Here is a 19674-nt window from a genome sequence, read left to right as displayed (position 1 = left end):
ATATGGCTATCTAGATAAGTCTTAAACGTTCCCAGTGTGTCCGCCTCCACCACCTTGCCTGGCAGCGCATTCCAGGCCCCCACCACCCTCTGTGTAAAATATGTCCGTCTGATATCTGTGTTAAACCTCCCCCCCTTCACCTTGAACCTATGACCCCTCGTGAACGTCACCACCGACCTGGGGAAAAGCTTCCCACCGTTCACCCTATCTATGCCTTTCATAATTTTATACACCTCTATTAAGTCTCCCCTCATCCTCCGTCTTTCCAGGGAGAACAACCCCAGTTTACCCAATCTCTCCTCATAACTAAGCCCCTCCATACCAGGCAACATCCTGGTAAACCTCCTCTGTACTCTCTCCAAAGCCTCCACGTCCTTCTGGTAGTGTGGCGACCAGAACTGGACGCAGTATTCCAAATGCGGCCGAACCAACGTTCTATACATCTGCAACATCAGACCCCAACTTTTATACTCTATGCCCCGTCCTATAAAGGCAAGCATGCCATATGCCTTCTTCACCACCTTCTCCACCTGTGATGTCACCTTCAAGGATCTGTGGACTTGCACACCCAGGTCCCTCTACGCATCTACACCCTTTATGGTTCTGCCATTTATCGTATAGCTCCTCCCTACATTATTTCTACCAAAATGCATCACTTCGCATTTATCAGGATTGAACTCCATCTGCCATTTCTTTGCCCAAATTTCCAGCCTATCTATATCCTTCTGTAGCTTCTGACAATGCTCCTCACTATCTGCAAGTCCTGCCAATTTTGTGTCGTCCGCAAACTTACTGATCACCCCAGTTACACCTTCTTCCAGATCGTTTATATAAATCACAAACAGCAGAGGTCCTAATACAGAGCCCTGCGGAACACCACTAGTCACAGGCCTCCAGCTGGAAAAAGACCCTTCCACTACCACCCTCTGTCTTCTGTGACCAAGCCAGTTCTCCACCCATCTAGCCACTCCCCCTTTATCCCATGAGATCCTACCTTTTTCACCAGCCTACCATGAGGGACTTTGTCAAACGCTTTACTAAAGTCCATATAGACGATATCCACGGCCCTTCCCTCGTCAACCATTCTGGTCACTTCTTCAAAAAACTCCACCAGGTTAGTGAGGCATGACCTCCCTCTCACAAAACCATGCTGACTATCGTTAATGAGTTTATTCCTTTCTAAATGCGCATACATCCTGTCTCTAAGAATCGTCTCCAACAACTTCCCCACCACGGACGTCAAGCTCACCGGCCTATAATTACCCGGGTTATCCTTCCTACCCTTCTTAAATAACGGGACCACATTAGCTATCTTCCAATCCTCTGGGACCTCACCTGCGTCCAGTGACGAGACAAAGATTTGCGTCAGAGCCCCAGCGATTTCATCTCTCGTCTCCCTGAGCAGCCTTGGATAGATTCCATCAGGCCCTGGGGATTTGTCAGTCTTTATATTCTCTAACAAACCTAACACTTCCTCCCTTGTAATGGAGATTTTCTCCAACGGTTCAACACTCCCCTCCGAGACACTCCCAGTCAACACATCCCTCTCCTTTGTGAATACCGACGCAAAGTATTCATTTAGGATCGCCCCTACTTCTTTGGGCTCCAAGCATAATTCCCCACTTTTGTCCCTGAGTGGTCCGATTTTTTCCCTGGCAACCCTTTTGTTCCCAACGTATGAATAAAATGCCTTGGGATTCTCCTTAATCCTGCCTGCCAAGGACATTTCGTGACCCCTTTTTGCTCTTCTAATTCCCCGTTTGAGTTCTTTCCTACTTTCTTTGTACTCCTTTAGAGCTCCCTCCGTTTTTAGCTGCCTGGACCTAACATACGCCTCTCTTTTCTTTTTGACCAGTCCCTCAATTTCCCTGGTTATCCACGGTTCTCGAATCCTACCCTTCCTATCCTTCTTTTTTACAGGCACATGCCTGTCCTGCAGCCCTAACAACTGTTCCTTAAAAGACTCCCACATGCCAGATGTGGATTTACCCTCAAACAGCCTCTCCCAATCAAGAGCTGCCAATTTCTGCCTAATCCCACTAAAGTTAGCCTTCCCCCAATCCAACACCTTACCCTTGGGACACCACTCATCCTTTTCCATCACTATCCTAAAGCTAACATTTGCTGTAATTAACTATAATTGCCAAGTTGCTTCCAAAACACTCTGCAGACGGCTGCAAGTCTGTTTCTCCTTGTGCACAAGTAATTAAAGATTGTAAGATCGAGCATTCATAGTGTCTACGAGTCTACTGTTTGTACCCAAGTTGACCAAGTAGTACCTAATAGTGCTAATGTTGCTGGTATCCTAGATCTCCCACAGTACCCCATTAGTTACTGCCTGTCACTCTGAAAAGGACCCGCTTATTCCCACTCTCTGCTTCCTATCGGTCAACCAGTTCTCTATCCACGTCAATATATTACTCCTAATACTATGAGCTTTAATTTTGCTCACAAATCTCTTGTGTGGGACCTTGTCAAAAGCCTTTCAAAAGTCCAGATACACAACATCCACTGGTTTACCCTTGTCCACTCTACTGGTGACATGCTCAAAAAATTCTAGAAGATTTGTCAAGCACGATTTCCCTTTAGTGAATCCATGCTGATTTGGGCTGATCCTGTCACCGCTTTCCAAATGCTCAGTTACTGTAACCTTGATAATTGACTCCAGCATTTTCCCCACCACCAATGTCAGGCTAACCGGTCTGTAATTCCTGGTTTTCTCGCTCCTTCTTCTTTAAAAAAGTGGGGTTAAATTAGCTGCCCTCCAACTCACTGGAACTCTTCCAGAGTCTATAGAATGCTGGAAAATAATCACTGAAACATGACAAGTTTTCAGAAGAGAAGAATATTTCCCAAGCTTGCATCAGTTGGGCTTCTTGGCAGAATTGAAATATATTCCTTTGAAGAAAATTTAAGAGCCTGCTTTTCCTGATATTGTTTCATCATAAACACTAGAGTCACTAACACCTATAGCCGGGTTCAGAAAATAAACATTTAAATTAGACATGCATCACTCTATCAAGTGGAAAATTTATATAACTTTCCACAAAATAGTAAGTAATCACACAGCTTTCTAAATGTTTTCCTGGAAACTTAAGCGAGTTCGTCTTGTGGTAACAGAGAGTTAGTAATGATCGTTTTGATTTAGTCTCCAGAAAAGTAAGGACACAGATAAAATTTAGTTTAGTTTTCAGACTATGGACAGCATTCACCTGAGTTCCTGTAGCACCTATAACAATTTGTGTTTACTGACAAATACCCTGAACTACTCTACATTTCTTCTAAAATCCAATGAAATGTATGCAGTTACAGGGGAAAGCTGCTGAATGGAGATTAGGGAATTAATAACAGCTAGATAACAACTGCAAAGTGATGTGCCCACCTTCATTCTCAAGACACAATCCCTGTTTAATCTATGCTATTAGCACAGATGCTCACGCCCACACAACAAATGGAGTTTTAAAAGTAAAGTTAAAGTTTATTTATTAGTCACAAGTAGGCTTACATTAACACTGCAATGAAGTTACTGTGAAAATCCCCCAATCGCCACACTCCGGCGCCTGTTCGGGTACACTGAGGGAGAATTCAGCATGGCCAATGCACCGAACCAGCATGTTTTTCAGACTGTGGGAGGGAACCGGAGCACCCAGAGGAAACCCACGCAGACACGGGGAGAATGTGCCGAATCCGCACAGACAGTGACCCAAGCCGGGAATCGAACCCGAATTCCTGGCGCTGTGAGGCAGCAGTGCCAACCACCGTGCCGCCCAAATTGTGTAGTGTTGAACCAGAGGTTAACTTAGGAAGTGAAGACATTTCTTGTAGAGTTCAATAGTGGTGAATGAGTGTTGGGAAATTGCCTCAATGCCCCAGCCTAGGCGAGGAAAAACCAGACAGCTTTTCTGGGGCTTTCATGGCTCTTCTAGCCAAGCTACTATGATCTGCAACATCCCCATAGAAATACATTCCCAACACCTTCAGGACTGAAAGTAAAAATATTGGGCAAAATCTGCCTGAACTCGACTGTTATTGAATCCTTCTGCATTTCTGAGGAATTGTTGCCTCTCTATAAATTGTAATCCAGTCAGGTTGCAGCAAAACAATAATTTGAAACAATCTTAAGGACAGAATAAGTCTCAGCTGGTCTCATTAGTTCTCTCTATAACCCTGGTGCCTGAGTTTGATAAACTTCACTCAAGTAAAAATGGACCTATTATTTTTTTGTCAAGCATCTACATGTTTCAGAATTCAGGGATTTAACTTGCATGTCAATATAGAAGCTGATAGAATTATAGCCACACTTACAGGTACATCCACATACTTGGAAGCTGCTTTCACCTTTAAAATAAAATAGAAAGAAGGAAGATGACAAAAATACACAGCAAAAATATAATATTAACTTAGTGAGCAAGTTTTGAGACATTTAAGAAACCATAAGACCAAAAGACGTAGGAGCAGATGGAGGCCATTCGGTCCATTGAGTCTGCTCCACCATTCAATCAGATCATGCCTGATCTGAGATGATAATCCTCAACTCCACTTTCCCACTTTAGCTTCAAAACCCTAGATTCCCTTACGGATTAAAAATCTGTCCATCCCAGCCTTGTAAATACCTAACGATCCAGCCTCCACAGCTCTCTTCAATAGAGAATTCCACAGATTCACTACCTTCTGAGAGAAGAAATTCCTTCTCAACTCTCTCTTAAATAGGCGATCCCTTACTCTGAGATTACGTCCTCTGGTTCTAGACTTTCCCACAAACAGAAACGTCCTCTCAACATCTCCCCTGTCAAGCTCCCTGAGAATCCCATATGTCTCAATCAGGTCGAATCTTACTCTTCTAAACTTCGATGAGTACAGGCCCAACCAACTCAACCTCTCTTCATGAGAAAATTCCTCTGTACCCATGGGGATGAATGGAGAGAAATCCAATACCAAAAGCACAAGTTAAACTTAACCTTTCTTGAGCTGTAAGGTTAGCAAGCTGTACAATAAAGTGAAATCCCATACATAGGTTTATTCCACAAAATTCTGGCAGATAACCAGGAAGGTGGGTAATTGGCAGTATGTACATCAGAGGTTCTACTGTACACCCTGCAATGCAAATGCAGCATCATTGACTGAAAACTGAGGATATTTCCAATTTTTTTTCTGAATAAGAAGAAATCTCGATTGTCATTTTGTCTAAATAATACCAAGGACAATAAATTAATTAAAAGACATCTTTTTCTTACAGTGAATGACAGAAAGGATGAGAAGAGTGTCCCTTCATCGTATCTGGACAGTTTGGACAGTACTCCTTCCAAAATAGTGACAAACTAAGGAGAGAAAATGATTAGAAGCACATTACCTTATTTGGGTTTAACAGCTCTGTTTCCTCTAGTTTTATAAAGATAATTGTTGCCTCACAAGTTGAAGAATCTAAGCTTTGGCATATGTGGTGGTGATATGTGCTTGACATCAACTAAGTGACATTTCGCAATGATTACAATAATAACCAGTTACTTGCTAATCATTCCATTAAACATTTCAAGAAATTAGAGAGTGACATTTGAAAGTTGCATTTTAAATCTGGTATATCCATGAAACTAGCTACTATCTCTGTCTGAAATTTAAGATGCCCAATTCTGAATATCGCCTGCGTGAAATTTCCTACTGGGCTTAACTGTTAAGCGTGTCTTATTGAGATTTCGGATTTCTAAGACAGTCCTAATCGCCATTTTGCACTGTACCTTTGCAACCATGAGAGTTATCATTTCTTTGACAGTTTCTTCAATTAACTCATCAATTTTAGAATGGTATTGCCGCTGAAAAGAATAGAAAAACACATGGGCAAAATGGGATATTCACTTGTAAAACAACATGCTAGCCGAGACCTGGTAACGCATTTGCTATGAGCATACCCTTTTAAGTAAATCAGCCCCACAGCAAGAATCTGGAGTGAATTGTCCCATGGCACATTCATGCACCTCTTACCAGCATTCTAGAAAATCACAAAGAAAGACCTGAGTGTAGAATGCCTCTTTACTTTAAGCTTAGGCATGAAGAACATGTCCCTGTAGTTATCATGTGTACTGTTGGCATCAAATGTTTAATGTATCTGCCCCTCTCTGTTATTTTAATTAAGGAATGGGCTTATCTAATCTGAATGGGTAATGTCTCTCCTAAAATCGTGGTATTCCAGAAATACATATTTAAGTGTTTGTATACTATTCTCCAACAACATAACATGGCCTATAAAATTAATTTTAAATAAATCTTAAATCAGTAATAAGCAGCAAAAATAAGTTCTAAAATTACAAATCTTAGTTTATTAAAATTATACTTCCTCTCTGTATAAACTGAACCAGTAATTCAGCCTCAATAATACATCCATTGCAATTCATTTGGAGTTATGTTTAAATAATTCACAAATCAACTTTCAATTGAGAAAACAGTAGCACAGTGTTACATGTGCAGAATTACCTATTAATTTCCAGAAAGAGCTTTTCAATGTGAGAATTACTTCCTTCAGGATATAGCATGTTTCTGATAGGCAACTAGCACAGCCAACAACAGTTCAATTTCCCGAGTACATACAGTTTACAACTAAATAACTAATCTATAATTTAACAGAGGAACAATGGCACTATTATATCTTTACTTTATCTTGAAATGAAGCCATATTTATTCTTATCTGATTTAATTTGCCTTAATTTTTAATTAGCCTTATTAATTTAGTTTAATTAGTTTGAAATAATAAAAAGATTGATGTACAAATCTGACTAAAGCTCATCGTTCAATAAAGGCTGCTATCATTTAATGCATGAAAAATATAATCTTCACAAAGATTATGGTCCTAATGTTTCACGGACTTTTCTCAGACCCCGCTGTAAATGAGTTGGAGCTTGGCAGACGTGCCATCAGATAAAGTACAGTGGAACCCCGATTTTATGCGCCCTGATTTAGCGCGAAATCGGATATGACACAATGAATCATTGGACCCTTCTTTTTGCTCTTTCCGGTTTAGTGATTTAGCACGACCCCGATTTAGCGCGACCCCGATAACATTCGCGATAACATTTTATAGACCCCAACCATCGCGTTACAACGGGGCTGCACTGTATAACTGGCTGAAAACAACCATTTCTTGTCATTACCAGGAAGCCATAAGGACCCCGATGCAATTTCAAGGACTTTATATTTGATAGTGCTGTTGTTTATCTTGTAAATATACTTTTGTAAATAGGGCATTGAATACAAAACAGGAAAGTTATGAAAAACCTTTATAAGTCGCTGGTTAGGCCTCAGGTAGGGCAATGTTTACAATTCTGGACATAACATTTTAGGAAGGATATCAAGAACTTGAGAAGGTTGCAGGGGATGTTTACATTGATGATGCCAGGAAGGGTCTTCAGTTATGTGGAGGGACCGAAGAACCTGGAATTGTTCTCCTTAGAGAAGGATTTAGGGGAAAACTGATAGACATATTTAAAATTCTAATGGTTTTTGATGGAGTAATTAGGGAGAAATTGTTTCTTATTGTCACCAGAGACCATTAACTTAAAATAATTTGTAAAATAACTAAGGGATAAGAAGCTACTTTTTCCACACAGACATTTGTTAAGATCTGGAATGCACTGCTTGGAAAGGTTGGTGGAAACAGATGTCAAAGGATTTATTAAAAGGGCAAATATTTGAATTAGACTAATTTGCACAGTTATTGGAAAAGGTCGAGTTGTGGAACTAAATGGATAGCCTTCTCAAAAAGTCAAAATAGGCACAATAGGCTGACTGGGCACCTTCTGTGCTAAACAATTCTGTGATTGTTGATTAAAAAGTGCATTGCATTTTGAACTCTAAAAATTCAGCTTTGGATATTTGTTGAATTTTGCTTCAAGTATGTGTCATTTCCACTGAGTCCTGTGTTTATCAAGGATGACACAGAGTTGACAGGTTAATTTTCCAATAAATAAATTCTGCAAATAATTCATTCAAAGAAATACAAGCTAAATAAACAGTCAGTGAAAATTCTTAATGAGAGATAACCAGATTAAACTTCAGTTACTGGATAAAAGCTCAACAACAAAACAGAAGTCATTGGAGCTATGTTTGCTGATCTTACATTTCCAGTGACAAGCCTTGTTGGAGTGGAGAACCGGAATTGCTATTATTTGAAACATGTTAGTTTGTTAAATCCTGTCAAATCAGAAACATTATGTAGTTGCAGATATTTATTTAATTCTATGTCATATTATTCCAGAATGAAATTAGAGAGATTGTACTGTGCAGATACCCTTGAATAAGTAAACATTTATGCTTTGTAACTGTAGCAGTTTTAATATTCAAACAGTTAAAGTAGCCACCTTAGAACATACTGTAATGTTTAAAGAATTATACAGAATATAATTCTTCTTTATATCCTGCATAAATATTTTGCATTAAAATGTATAATTTGGTCATTGTGTGCTACAATTGAACCTGAGTTATAGTGAAAGCTCCTTATTGGAAATAATTATTTTTGTGGAAAAGTGTTAACTTACTTCCTGGCCCACCTCCATACTGCAAAGCTTTGTGGACTGTGTCTTGGCATCCACCATCACATTAAACATGGTGCATATTGACTGTGGGACACGGAAATCTGTTGACCTGCTTGTCTTCTGTAGCTTGGCTTCAAACGCAATCCTGGTTCTATGAAAGAAAGGATTGTTTTAAAATCTGAAAGAGTGTTCGGGGCCATCTGCCAGGGACATGTTTACAAGCATACAAATAGTACTTTTTATTGAAAATATTAATTATGTTCATTGTATATTCATCATAACCTAATAGAAAAAGTGTCAATTACAAATGGCCCCCAAAGATATCTTTCTATTTTTTCTGTACAGTACTGCCTAAAATATTCCAATTATTTTTTTCCTTCTACCTCCAATGAAACTGGTAGAGGCAGCTTGTGAGATTCTAGCATCATACTTCACACCACCTCTCTAACTATGTTGTTCCTATTTTTGGGTCTAACCATGTTACTGGTGAATATTCCCATATAATATCTAAATCAGATTACGTTTGGAAATGGACATAATATAGAATTGTTGACAGCAACTGATTGACGTGCTATGTCAAGCATGCCGCTGTAATACAGCAAGGGTTCCTTTCTTTCTAAATTGGCAATCGTTACCTATAATTAAATCTTACAGATAATCCACTAAATAGGGATTATGCGCTCAGACAAATACTTGTTGGGCTTGCTTTCGATTTCCTCTGTATAAAGCCTAACCTTTTAACACATGACTCAATCATATCGCTGGACATGAGCTTTAGTCTTTGTTCCAGGTGCTTTGCAAACTCCTCCTCTGGCCAATGCAGATCTCTAATGAAGGTCTGCAGAGCATCCAGCTTCCAGAATAAATCTTCTGACGTTCCTGAGCCATTGCTGCAAAAAACATGGAAAATAGCCGTCAAGAGTCAGGCTCAGGCTACTGTCACTGATTATGGGGACTAATGCCTGGGGTACACAGCAGTCTTAAGCAAAGGAAAGATGTTGGGTAGAAGGTCTCCATTGTCAAAGATTGGATTTTTTTTATCATACACCTTATCTGGTTTGTAGTCTCATGCTAAATAACACTTAACAATTCATCCAACTGCAAAGGAAAAGTTTTAGAAATTGCTGGCGAACAAGTATGTTTATTAAAAGTGTATGGTAAAAAGTAACCTGGCTTTGTAACCACAAGGGCATGTGTGGTTATTTTGTCTTGTGATTTCATGCATACTTAACATGTCTCTCAAAAACAAGAACAACTAGCTGCTGGGGTTCAGGTGGCTTTGTGGTAACTAGTGGTGGGCGAGGGTTTGCTATTCCCTTGACCTGTAACAATTTAAGCCACATAGCCAATAGCTGTTGTATTTTGGGACATTATGACTGAATGATTTTGAAATATTCAAATATGCTTCTCCACAGTAAATCCTGACCATCGTCAGAATATGTAGGCGAATAATGACCAATACCCTTTGATGAAACGTACCCATGTAATTCAAAATTCGAGCAGCTTGGCTTCACTGTGAGATTTGAAACACATTTTCTCGTCTCATGAAATGCATCCTCGCAAACCACTAATGCCAACACTGTACTTTTTTTTAGATGTTGTACACACCATGCATTACCATTATTGCTGGCATCATCTTCAGAAACAACATATGGCAGCGTGCGTTTCCAATATGATGGATGCCAGCTGCACTGAAGTAATGAATGCTTCAGAGCGTGGAGAAAGCTACCGTGGGATGAGACCATATCCCAGCATGCCAAGGTAACCCTCACCTTCTGGGAACTCTGTGGTGACAGGAACATATTCCTAAAAGGGTTCATTTGTTTTTCGGGACTCTTATCAGTTGTCTACAGCAATTACAGTTAAAGTAATTTATCTACTGCATGGTAAGGATTGGAAATATTGCACGAAAGGGGTTGGAAATAGTCCAGTTCCATTGGAAAGATATAGAATCAAACATTTTAGTCTACTGAATTTTGACATAACATATCCATGTCACAACAAAGCACTTTCTGCGAGCATACTGAAGTTTAAAGCCATTACTTCTGGGGAACCAAGAACACAACCACACAATCAATGATTACAAGCTGTATGTGTTAGCAGCTTTATTTCTCAGAAGCACTATAGAAAATACACTCCATCCTCAATATAATAGATCTCAGGAGCCAAATATTATCCACGTTATAATGAGTTGAATGCTATATTAAATGTCTCATAACAGAGTATAAAATATATCACAAATACATTGTGAGTCAACATCCAGTAGTCTAAAATCTGAGATAGTGCTAGAACTGAGAGCCCGGCAATGAGAATGGGGTGCACTCCAGTAAGGTTTGATAGTGGTTGTTAACTTAGTTTTCCTCTAATGATTGATCCATATCTTTCCAAACTATCACACAGCATGCAAACAGAGGAAAATGGAAAAGCACTTATACTTTCCATTTTCGCGCGTTTCCTAATCTAGTCTTCCATATAGTCAACCCGGCATGAAAATGCTTTTTATTGTTTTTGGAATGATTCCACTATGCAGTGCTGTATCCTGTGCTTTGAGCAATTTAAACACATTTAAACTGTTAAATGTGCATTCATGTTAACAACTTTACACATCACTTTGTTAAAATGTTTCCTTTTAAATAATTCAAATCAGGGCATTTACAAAAATTGCAAAAATTACAAGGGGATCAACCATCTTAGTGTACCAAAAAAAAAGCTTCTGTTTTTGTATCTAGTAGCTTCGTTCCTAATTATATAGTAGTGGTATTGGCAGCCAAACATTGGTGCAGTTAAACCACCGGCCACCATGTCGAACCCACTGAGGCTTAGGGGGGTTGAATTCTGCCTCAGCAAAAAATAATAGTAAAGCTTTGGCTGGTACATTTGATGATCTGTCAGACACTGAATACTGTAATAAGATGTTTATATGTTAAGTATGGCAAAGAGGTGACTTGCAACCACACAGGAGCTGTGCTGGAACTGCAATTTTTTTAATATCAATGTGGATGATTAATAAAGTCTGATATAATACATCGTCAGTGTTGTGTGAGACCTCCTGGGTTACATATTGGCTGGCATATACATGAAACTGAAAAACACTGCTGAGAGAATTTTCCACTCCCAATAGATGCAAACATTTCTGAATCAGATTCTTATTAGATACAGGCTTCCAAAATTATATCAATTCCAAAATCTTCGGGAAAAATGCTCGTTCAAAATTTAATTTAAAAAACATTATTTGTAAAATTAGGAAAAGGCAATGTTAACTTTTTAAGTACATAAGCACATTATTCGCTACTTTTATTGAGAAATCTAAAAAGCATATCCCCACTGAAGGGTTAATAGTATTTCTGGTTTAATTTACCTGTACCCAACTTCTTGAATGCAAAAAAACTAAAGGACAGATTCATGCCAGGTTACTATAAGTGAAAAATCAGACCTAACGTGTATTGAATACACACTCAGCATCATATATATTGGCGATCCATGACGAAGCAGAAAAACTAGGCATTTGTGGGAGGTTAACTGGTAGGGTTGGTACTTTGGGGAGATTCACATTTGGTAGATTCACATTGGGAAGATTACTTGTTAAACTCCTGTGGAAGAAACAGACAGAAAGAAAATACCATAACAGTGACAATGTAGATGCAGATGTGGAAGCATGTGACCCCCAAATAAATCTGCAAAACTATCAAAAAATTCACAGCAATAAAAAAAACTAATTACAAAAAAAATCATGTTATTGAAGCATGTGCATGTGAGATGCCTGCTTGCTGTGGATTTTCTGAGTCTGCAGCAGTGAGAAACAAGTAAAGTTAGAGAAAATAAGAATGCATCAAGAAGCTTAGAAGCAGATTATTGACAGAAACAAAAAAAAACATAACTTGTGCCATGAAATATGTTATTACATTTAAATAATCACTAAATAAAAATCATCTTTTTTACATTCACAATTTCCCTGAATGTGGAGTACTCTTCGATTTGTGTGCAGTTTCTGCCTTTTATAAGCACCCGTTGCCAGATTAATTAAGCTTTCTTTCTAATTTCACTTTATATATATGTATGTGCATCACAAAATTTAACCCCAAAAATATTTGTCTACATCCAAGGGCAGTATCCCTGGAAGGATATGTGCAGATGTACGGAAGTGTAGAACTCTCTCTCATTCCAGAACTATCACCAAATTAATGCCTTTTGCTGGAGATGCATTTAATAATTGTGATAAAATGGATAATGAGGATCTTTTGTGTGTTAATTTGTAATGGGTACCGAATCTTAATAGGTTTCTATGGATACAATGTATGGTTCATGGTAACGCAGGTTAAATGCAAAACTTAGGAGTCAATATAATTATTGCCTTTTCAAAATGCTAAAGTTGAAAATGTAATCAAATAGCTGAAAATCAGGATTGTTACGATGTCAGAAGAGGCCAAAAATAAATCACTAATGTATATAAAAATACATACAAATATCCAGAATTCCTAGCAATGTTAGCAACAACCCTTACTTTTAACCTTATTGAGTATCTAAAAACACAAACAGTACATGTCATAAGAGAAATGGATATTACATTGGAACCAGAACAGCCTGGTAACTTTGTCAGCAACTTTTTCAATTCACTACATTTATAGTCAAAAAGTTGCACATTTCTGATATTGTAAATTTATCCCACTAGCCAAGTGTGGGTTTTCCATCCATATTAGTTGAATAATAGTATTAACATCATGCTAGAAAACTCATCCTCTGACACTAGAGTTGTTCTTTCATTCGTTACATGTCTCCAAGAAATGATGGACCTCACTTTGGTGATAGATTCACTAGCTGGAGTCAATGCCAAGGCAGCTGGATAAAGACTGATGCCTTCGATCATACTGAGTTCAAAGAAAATGCAAGAACACGAGAATGAAAAGCAGGAGTAGGTCACTGGGCCCCTTGGACCTGCTCTGCCATTTGATAAGATCCTGACTGATCTGATTGTGGCTTCAACTCCACTTTCCTGTCAGCCCTCCCCATTACCCTCGACTCCCTTGTCAATCAAAAAAGGGAATTCAACTGGGATTGGGAAAGATTGGCTTGAACAATCTAGTTCCCCAGTGCTCTTACATTACTGCTCCTAAACTGGCAAAATTAGTGTTTGTTAATAAAGCCAAAAATCAAGGTTAGCTTCTTTCTTAAGGTGAATTAGGTTTAAACAACAGTCCAGGAATCATCATCATCACTTATGCAATGGGACAGAGTGCCTGTGAAATGTGCCTGTCAATGATACCCATGGTATTAGCTGCAATAGCCTGACACTCATTTGCATTAGATTTACATCACTGTGCCCTCTTTAGGCATAGTCAGGGATAGACATCGGAGTAAGCTTGAGTGCAGTACCATTTAGAGGCAAAATGAGGGAAGAATCAGATTTACCTCCACATTGCTACAATTTATTAGCAGCAGGGCAGAGGAAGACAGAATCCAAGTGTCCATTGAATAGGCACAAATGGCATGTTTTATGCATAAGTTTGACAGTATTGCCAAAGGAAAAATGATACAGGGCCTTTAAACTTGAGCGTGGGATCTTTTACCTGTGAGGGTAGACTGCTAAACTGAACAGGAATAGCAAGTTGTAAAGTAGTATAACAACACACTACTAGGATATCTAATACGCAGCATGTAATCATAAATATACCCTAAAAGCAAATTACAATGATACTTATTTGTATAGATGTCATAAATACTAATGGCACTGACCAGTTTGTATGGATTTCATTGGCAACATGCAATTAATGTTCAGTTAATTGAAACCTTTAGACTCAAGTCCATACTTAAGACAAACAAAGCTGCACTTTATATTGAAGTATGAATTAACACCTGTTGGTTACCAAAAGAACACAAATTAAACTTTACCAGAATGTATGTAAACAATCTGTGTCAAGTGTAAAAATATCAAGAACTTTGGGAACTATTTAATTTTCATAGGAAATCAGACTATGGGCTGCATTTTATCTGGCACTGCCGGGTGTGTTTTCGGTGGGGGGAGGGGGGGAAACATAAAATAGGATGGGTGCCCACTCCATCATCTCACCACCCACCCCTGAGCTCACCCCCATAATATTGGGGGGGGGGGGGGGGTGGTGGTTGGGGGGAAGTGGATGCCAAAATTGGTAGTTGTTTGCCATGTTTAATTAGATAATCAAGGGTCAATCAGGCTTAAAAAACAAAATACTGTGGATGCTGGAATCTGAAACAAGAATAGATTGTTTCATTTGTCCACTTCTAAATCTTGCCTTCCACCAACCCTTCCCCCACCCCACTAGGGCCATCTGCCAAATGCCTCATGTTATCTTTTGACACTTTGCATCTTTGTGCTGCCATTTACCTATTCCAATCTTTTAATAGATGTTATTAGAACCATTCTCAGACCTTATCACCACCATTTAAATTCCCATGGTCTTTTTGTCTATGACATCTTGGTCATCTACACAACTGCCCCCCCCACCCACCCCTCACATACTCTTACAGGAGAAATCTCATCTTTGTCTTCAGCTCTGATGAAGGGTCATTCAGACTTGAAACGTTAGCTCTATTCTCCCTCCATCGATGCTGTCAGACCTGCAGACATTTTCCAGCATTTTCTGTTTTTGGGTCAATTGACCCTGACAACAGGTTACCCACATCAAAATATGTTTGGCATGGGTAGTTGAATGGGAGTGGGCAACCTGATTTTTAAAATAAATTCTTCAAAGGACATTGAGCTCTGTCTTCAGGGGCTGCCTTTTGCCAATTTGGTGTCAGCCCTTCCCTAAGTTTTAATCTATCTTTCTTCCTACCCATCTGCAGCCTTAAACATCACAACCTCCCAATTCATTTAACCAACTCATGCTGCTTCTCCATTAACCCATACATTTCCAAATTGAAGTCTACTTTGTCCTTGATAATGGTACCAAAACTTCCAACCACTGCTGTTAGGCTGACTGGCCAGGAGTTTCCTGGTTCATCCCTCTCCCCTTTCTTGAATAACATAACATTAGAAACCCTGCAGTCCTCTGGCACTAGTCTTGTATCTAATGAGGATTGAGATATTGTGACCAATGCTTCTGGTACTTTTATTTTTCTTTCCATTAGCAACCTAGAATGCATTCCATCTGGATCATGTGCCTTACCAACTTTCAGTAATGCTAATGTTTTTGGTACATCTTCTCTGTCTATTACTGTCCTATCCTACGTTTCTTTCTGTGATAACATCCATTTCCTTAGTGAAGATAGATGCAAAGCACTTATTTAAAGGTTAGATGCATTGACCCGAACAGTGTGGCGACTAGGGGATTTTCACAGTAACTTCATTGCAGTGTTAATGTAAGCCTACTTGTGACTATAAATAAACTTTAAGTTTTAATACCACGCCCTCTGTCTCAACACTAATGATAAGATTTAATGGATTCAGTTTCCCAAATTGAACTCAGAACCTTGGGTTGCAAATTCATTGAGATAATGACTAAGCTTCTGTGTCTGTACAAAAATAGAACCTTGCTGGTCAGATTGGCTCAATTTCAGATTGGGAGGTTTATTTACTAACTGAGTCATTAGAGGAAAATGAGAGACATTTGCCAATGTAAGTTACTTTACTTTTGTTCATGCTTTTACTGGGATGAAGTTATGTCGGCAGATCGCTGAATGATATCAAGTACAGAACAAATTCTCAGCGGTGCAATATGGCACTGGAAGGATAGGGGGAAAACCACCTGCATACGGAGTGAAAATGACCCCCATGGTTTTTAATTCATGTATCTTTATGGATCACAACATTCATAGAATCATAGAATCCCGACAGTGCAGAAAGAGGCCATTTGGCTCATCAAGGCTGCACTGACAACAATCCCACCCAGGCCCTATCCCGCAACCCCACGTATTTACCCTGCTAATCCCCCTGACACTACAATTTATCATGGCCAATCCACCTTAACCTGTACATCTTTGGACTGTGGGAGGAAACCCATGCAGACACGGGGAGAACATGCAAACTCCACACAGACAGTCACCCAAGGCCGGAATTGAACCCGGGTCCCTGGCACTGTGAGGCAGCAGTGCTAACCACTGTGCCACCTGCCGCCCATTCAAAGATTTTACTTTGTGCTTAATTATGTTTGTTAAATGTAGTTTTAAAACTTAGTCAGGTAATCTAAATGTGAAATATTTAAAGGCTCCAATTGACTTTTTCACTTTTAGGTTTCTGATCAGAACTTAAGTACTTTATCTTGAAAACACACCCTCTTCTCATTTTATTTTTTAATTTAAATTTACTGGAACCTTCACCTCTCCTTATCCATCAAATTACTCCTCACAGAACTAACATGAATTTTGATTGGAATATCTGCACCCAGACTTTCCAACCAACTGAATGTGTGTTCTGATTAAACGAAATGAATGAGTAAAACTTTATAATTGTCGCATTATGCTCTCACTCATGACAAATATAGGTTTTGACTGCTTTTGTTTTAGCATAACAGTTTTCAGTCCAGGCATTGAGAGTCTCTGCACTGGGGACACCAGTACCTTAGACTGCTCGAAGAAACCGAGAAAGCAAATAAACATTCTGGACAATGTGGAAACAACCAATACTTAATCAACAAAATTATTATAGCAAATTGAAAACAATCTGAAAGTTTCCCTTAAGTTGAATGCTGATAGTTAATTTGATTTTGCATCACGAAGTTCAGTTTGTAGATGCTATGCTCGTTCACATAAAAAGTTACTATCTTGGCTCTGACTGCAGGAAATTTAGTTACCATGTGTAAATCTTCATCCATCAGCATCCAAACCAAAAATATATCAAAGGAGGTGCCCTTACTTTACAGGTTCCCATGATTCTCGGTCAAAGCCCCTGTGAATCGACTGTGCAATTGATGATTCCATCAAGTCGACATATCTAACCACAAGAGGAGCGAAGACATCTTGAAGGTGTTTGTGGTATTTTCCATTTAATAGATTATCTAAAATTGAGAATTAATAAACAGGTTTATTAAGTTACATTAGGAACATAGAAGATAAGGAACAGTAGAGTGCTATTCAACTCTTCATAGCTGTTCCACCTTTGAGCTGATCATGACTCATCTGCACCTCAGTTCTATTTTCCTACCTTTGCTTCATATCCCTTGAAGCCCTTACCTCAACAACAATCTAATTTAATCTTGATAGTTCCAATGTCCGGGACCAAGAGCCCTCTGGGGATGGGTTCCAAATTTCTACACCGCTAATAACAAAAAGTGCTCTTTGATTTTGTTCCTGAATGACTCAATTCTAATTATATGATTGTGCCCCCTTGTTCTTGATGCCGCCCACAGAGGAAATAGTTGTTCCACATTTATTCTGGCAAACACTTTAAGCATTTTTATCTTTTAGACTCAAGGGAATTTTAGCCAAACTTATGCAAACTGTCCTCATTATTTAACCCTCATATCATTCTGGTGAATCTGTGATACATCCTCTCCAACAACATTAGGTAGTACTCTTTGAAGAACCTGAATGGGAGACAGGATAGATTTTAAAAACAGTTTACAATTATCAGCCGCTTATTGTAATCACTGTGGAATTAACGAAAAAATCAGCACCTGGTTTCAGGCATAAAGGCAGCAGCACAACTGCAACACGTACCTGAACTGCGTAGCCATGACCGGCCTGAAATTTTCTTCAAGTCGTGTCTAAGGGGAGTACGTGAACCACTGGTGCCTGTTATGTCGCCACTTCTGTGGGAACAAATTCCGGCAGCAGTCTCCAGTACCAAGGTGGGATGAAGGAGGAGTGTAGAACAGTGGGAGCAGAGCTGATTGCAATCAATAGCAGTCACGGGTGCTGTGCAGCTCCAGGGGAAAGTGAAAAAATATTTGGACTTACCTTTTGGGCGGTGGCCAATTGCTAGACCATATCTAGACGTGCGGAAAACCTGAGCGGGGAAGGCTCAATGTGTGCTTGCTCAGTCTAGCCTAATTTTCAAAAAGGTTAGTCTCTTCATTAGCGCATGCTAAGGGCCTAATTTCTGTTTTGGGTGGCTTTCGGAAGAATAGCCCGATGCAATACTGCACAGCGTAAATCTCCAGAATTGGCTCTCATTGTGCCTGCTTTACGCCTCTATAGGTCCAATTTCTAGGCTTTTACTCCAGCATGCACTTTAATTATCTTCCCACATATTCTCAAACCCCATTACATGCGATTTCTGTGGCTAAATAAAAACGGATCCAGATTTGTTATCATATAGAAGTGAATTAATAAGGTTAAAATGAATCAGGAAAATAATGGTAAAACATGAATAATGAAACATTTTATTGAAACGTGATACATACAATCACTCCTCAGGAAATCATTGAGCAGTTGAAATAATGGGAAGCTGTCCCAGGTGTCCGGGGCCTGTGTCTCCAAAGCAGCATCCATGTCTACTGCAAACAGGGACAGGAAAGTCTCTGCATGTTCAACCATCAAGTCTGACCACCAAGCAAAGGCCTTCGAAGGACAAAGCCAGAGGAAAAAAATAAGAATGAATACAAATAAAACCTCGTAACCACTTCATAAAGCTCTGTAGTAATCTGGATTGAGTCTAATTCTATAGGGTAGATGTTCATATTAGGGAATCAAAGGAGTTATTGTAAAGAAACAAGAATTCTGATATGAGGCTGCAATAACAGTAGTCTCTTTCTCTTTCTCAATCCAATTCATTCCGATGGAGAAGTAGGGTCTGTATTCCCAATCTTTGCACAGTATAGGACATTACAATCATTTGCAGTGTGAGCAACATATACAGGTGGAATAATCCAAATACAGTAATGGTTTGATTTTTGTTGTTGTTCTCTTAACAATAACTCACTGAAGTCATGCCATTTACCAGCTTACTACAAGACAATGCTTTTTTAGGTATTTTGGCTATTTTTAGTTTGCACTCCAGATATTCATGCAGCTAAGACTTGTGCATGCTTTCCAGCCTTTGAGGCAGGCTTCCAATGAGTTTTGAGGAGTTACATTCACATTCTGGGTGACTGAGATGTGAATGTGTTGAAAAATGCATGCATGTTTTTTTGTGTGTCTGTTGCTGGCTAGTAACATGCAACATGAGCAGTGCCAGCAGTGGAACTTTATACAATAAAGGCATAATGCCAGTATCATTTGACATCGATTCTTCTGTATATGT

General features: G+C 39.2%; 1 protein-coding gene across 2 annotated transcripts in view; it reads right to left on the bottom strand.

Annotated features, from left to right (window-relative positions):
• cadpsa (Ca2+-dependent activator protein for secretion a) overlaps positions 1-19674 on the bottom strand; it is a 511252-nt gene that overhangs the window by 94507 nt on the left and 397071 nt on the right. The window contains exons 20-27 of one of the 2 annotated variants that reach the window (XM_078209519.1): positions 18836-18992; positions 17347-17488; positions 11975-12109; positions 9254-9409; positions 8523-8670; positions 5733-5807; positions 5235-5318; positions 4306-4338 (exon numbers count right to left, since the gene is read on the bottom strand). In XM_078209519.1, the coding sequence (XP_078065645.1) occupies positions 4306-4338; positions 5235-5318; positions 5733-5807; positions 8523-8670; positions 9254-9409; positions 11975-12109; positions 17347-17488; positions 18836-18992 (930 nt within the window). The remainder of the gene's footprint in view (positions 1-4305; positions 4339-5234; positions 5319-5732; positions 5808-8522; positions 8671-9253; positions 9410-11974; positions 12110-17346; positions 17489-18835; positions 18993-19674) is intronic. The other variant, XM_078209518.1, reaches the window with a different exon arrangement.

Source organism: Mustelus asterias, chromosome 3 (assembly GCF_964213995.1).
Source record: "Mustelus asterias chromosome 3, sMusAst1.hap1.1, whole genome shotgun sequence".
Lineage (NCBI taxonomy): Eukaryota > Metazoa > Chordata > Chondrichthyes > Carcharhiniformes > Triakidae > Mustelus > Mustelus asterias.
This window is presented reverse-complemented; position numbering and strand designations above follow the sequence as displayed.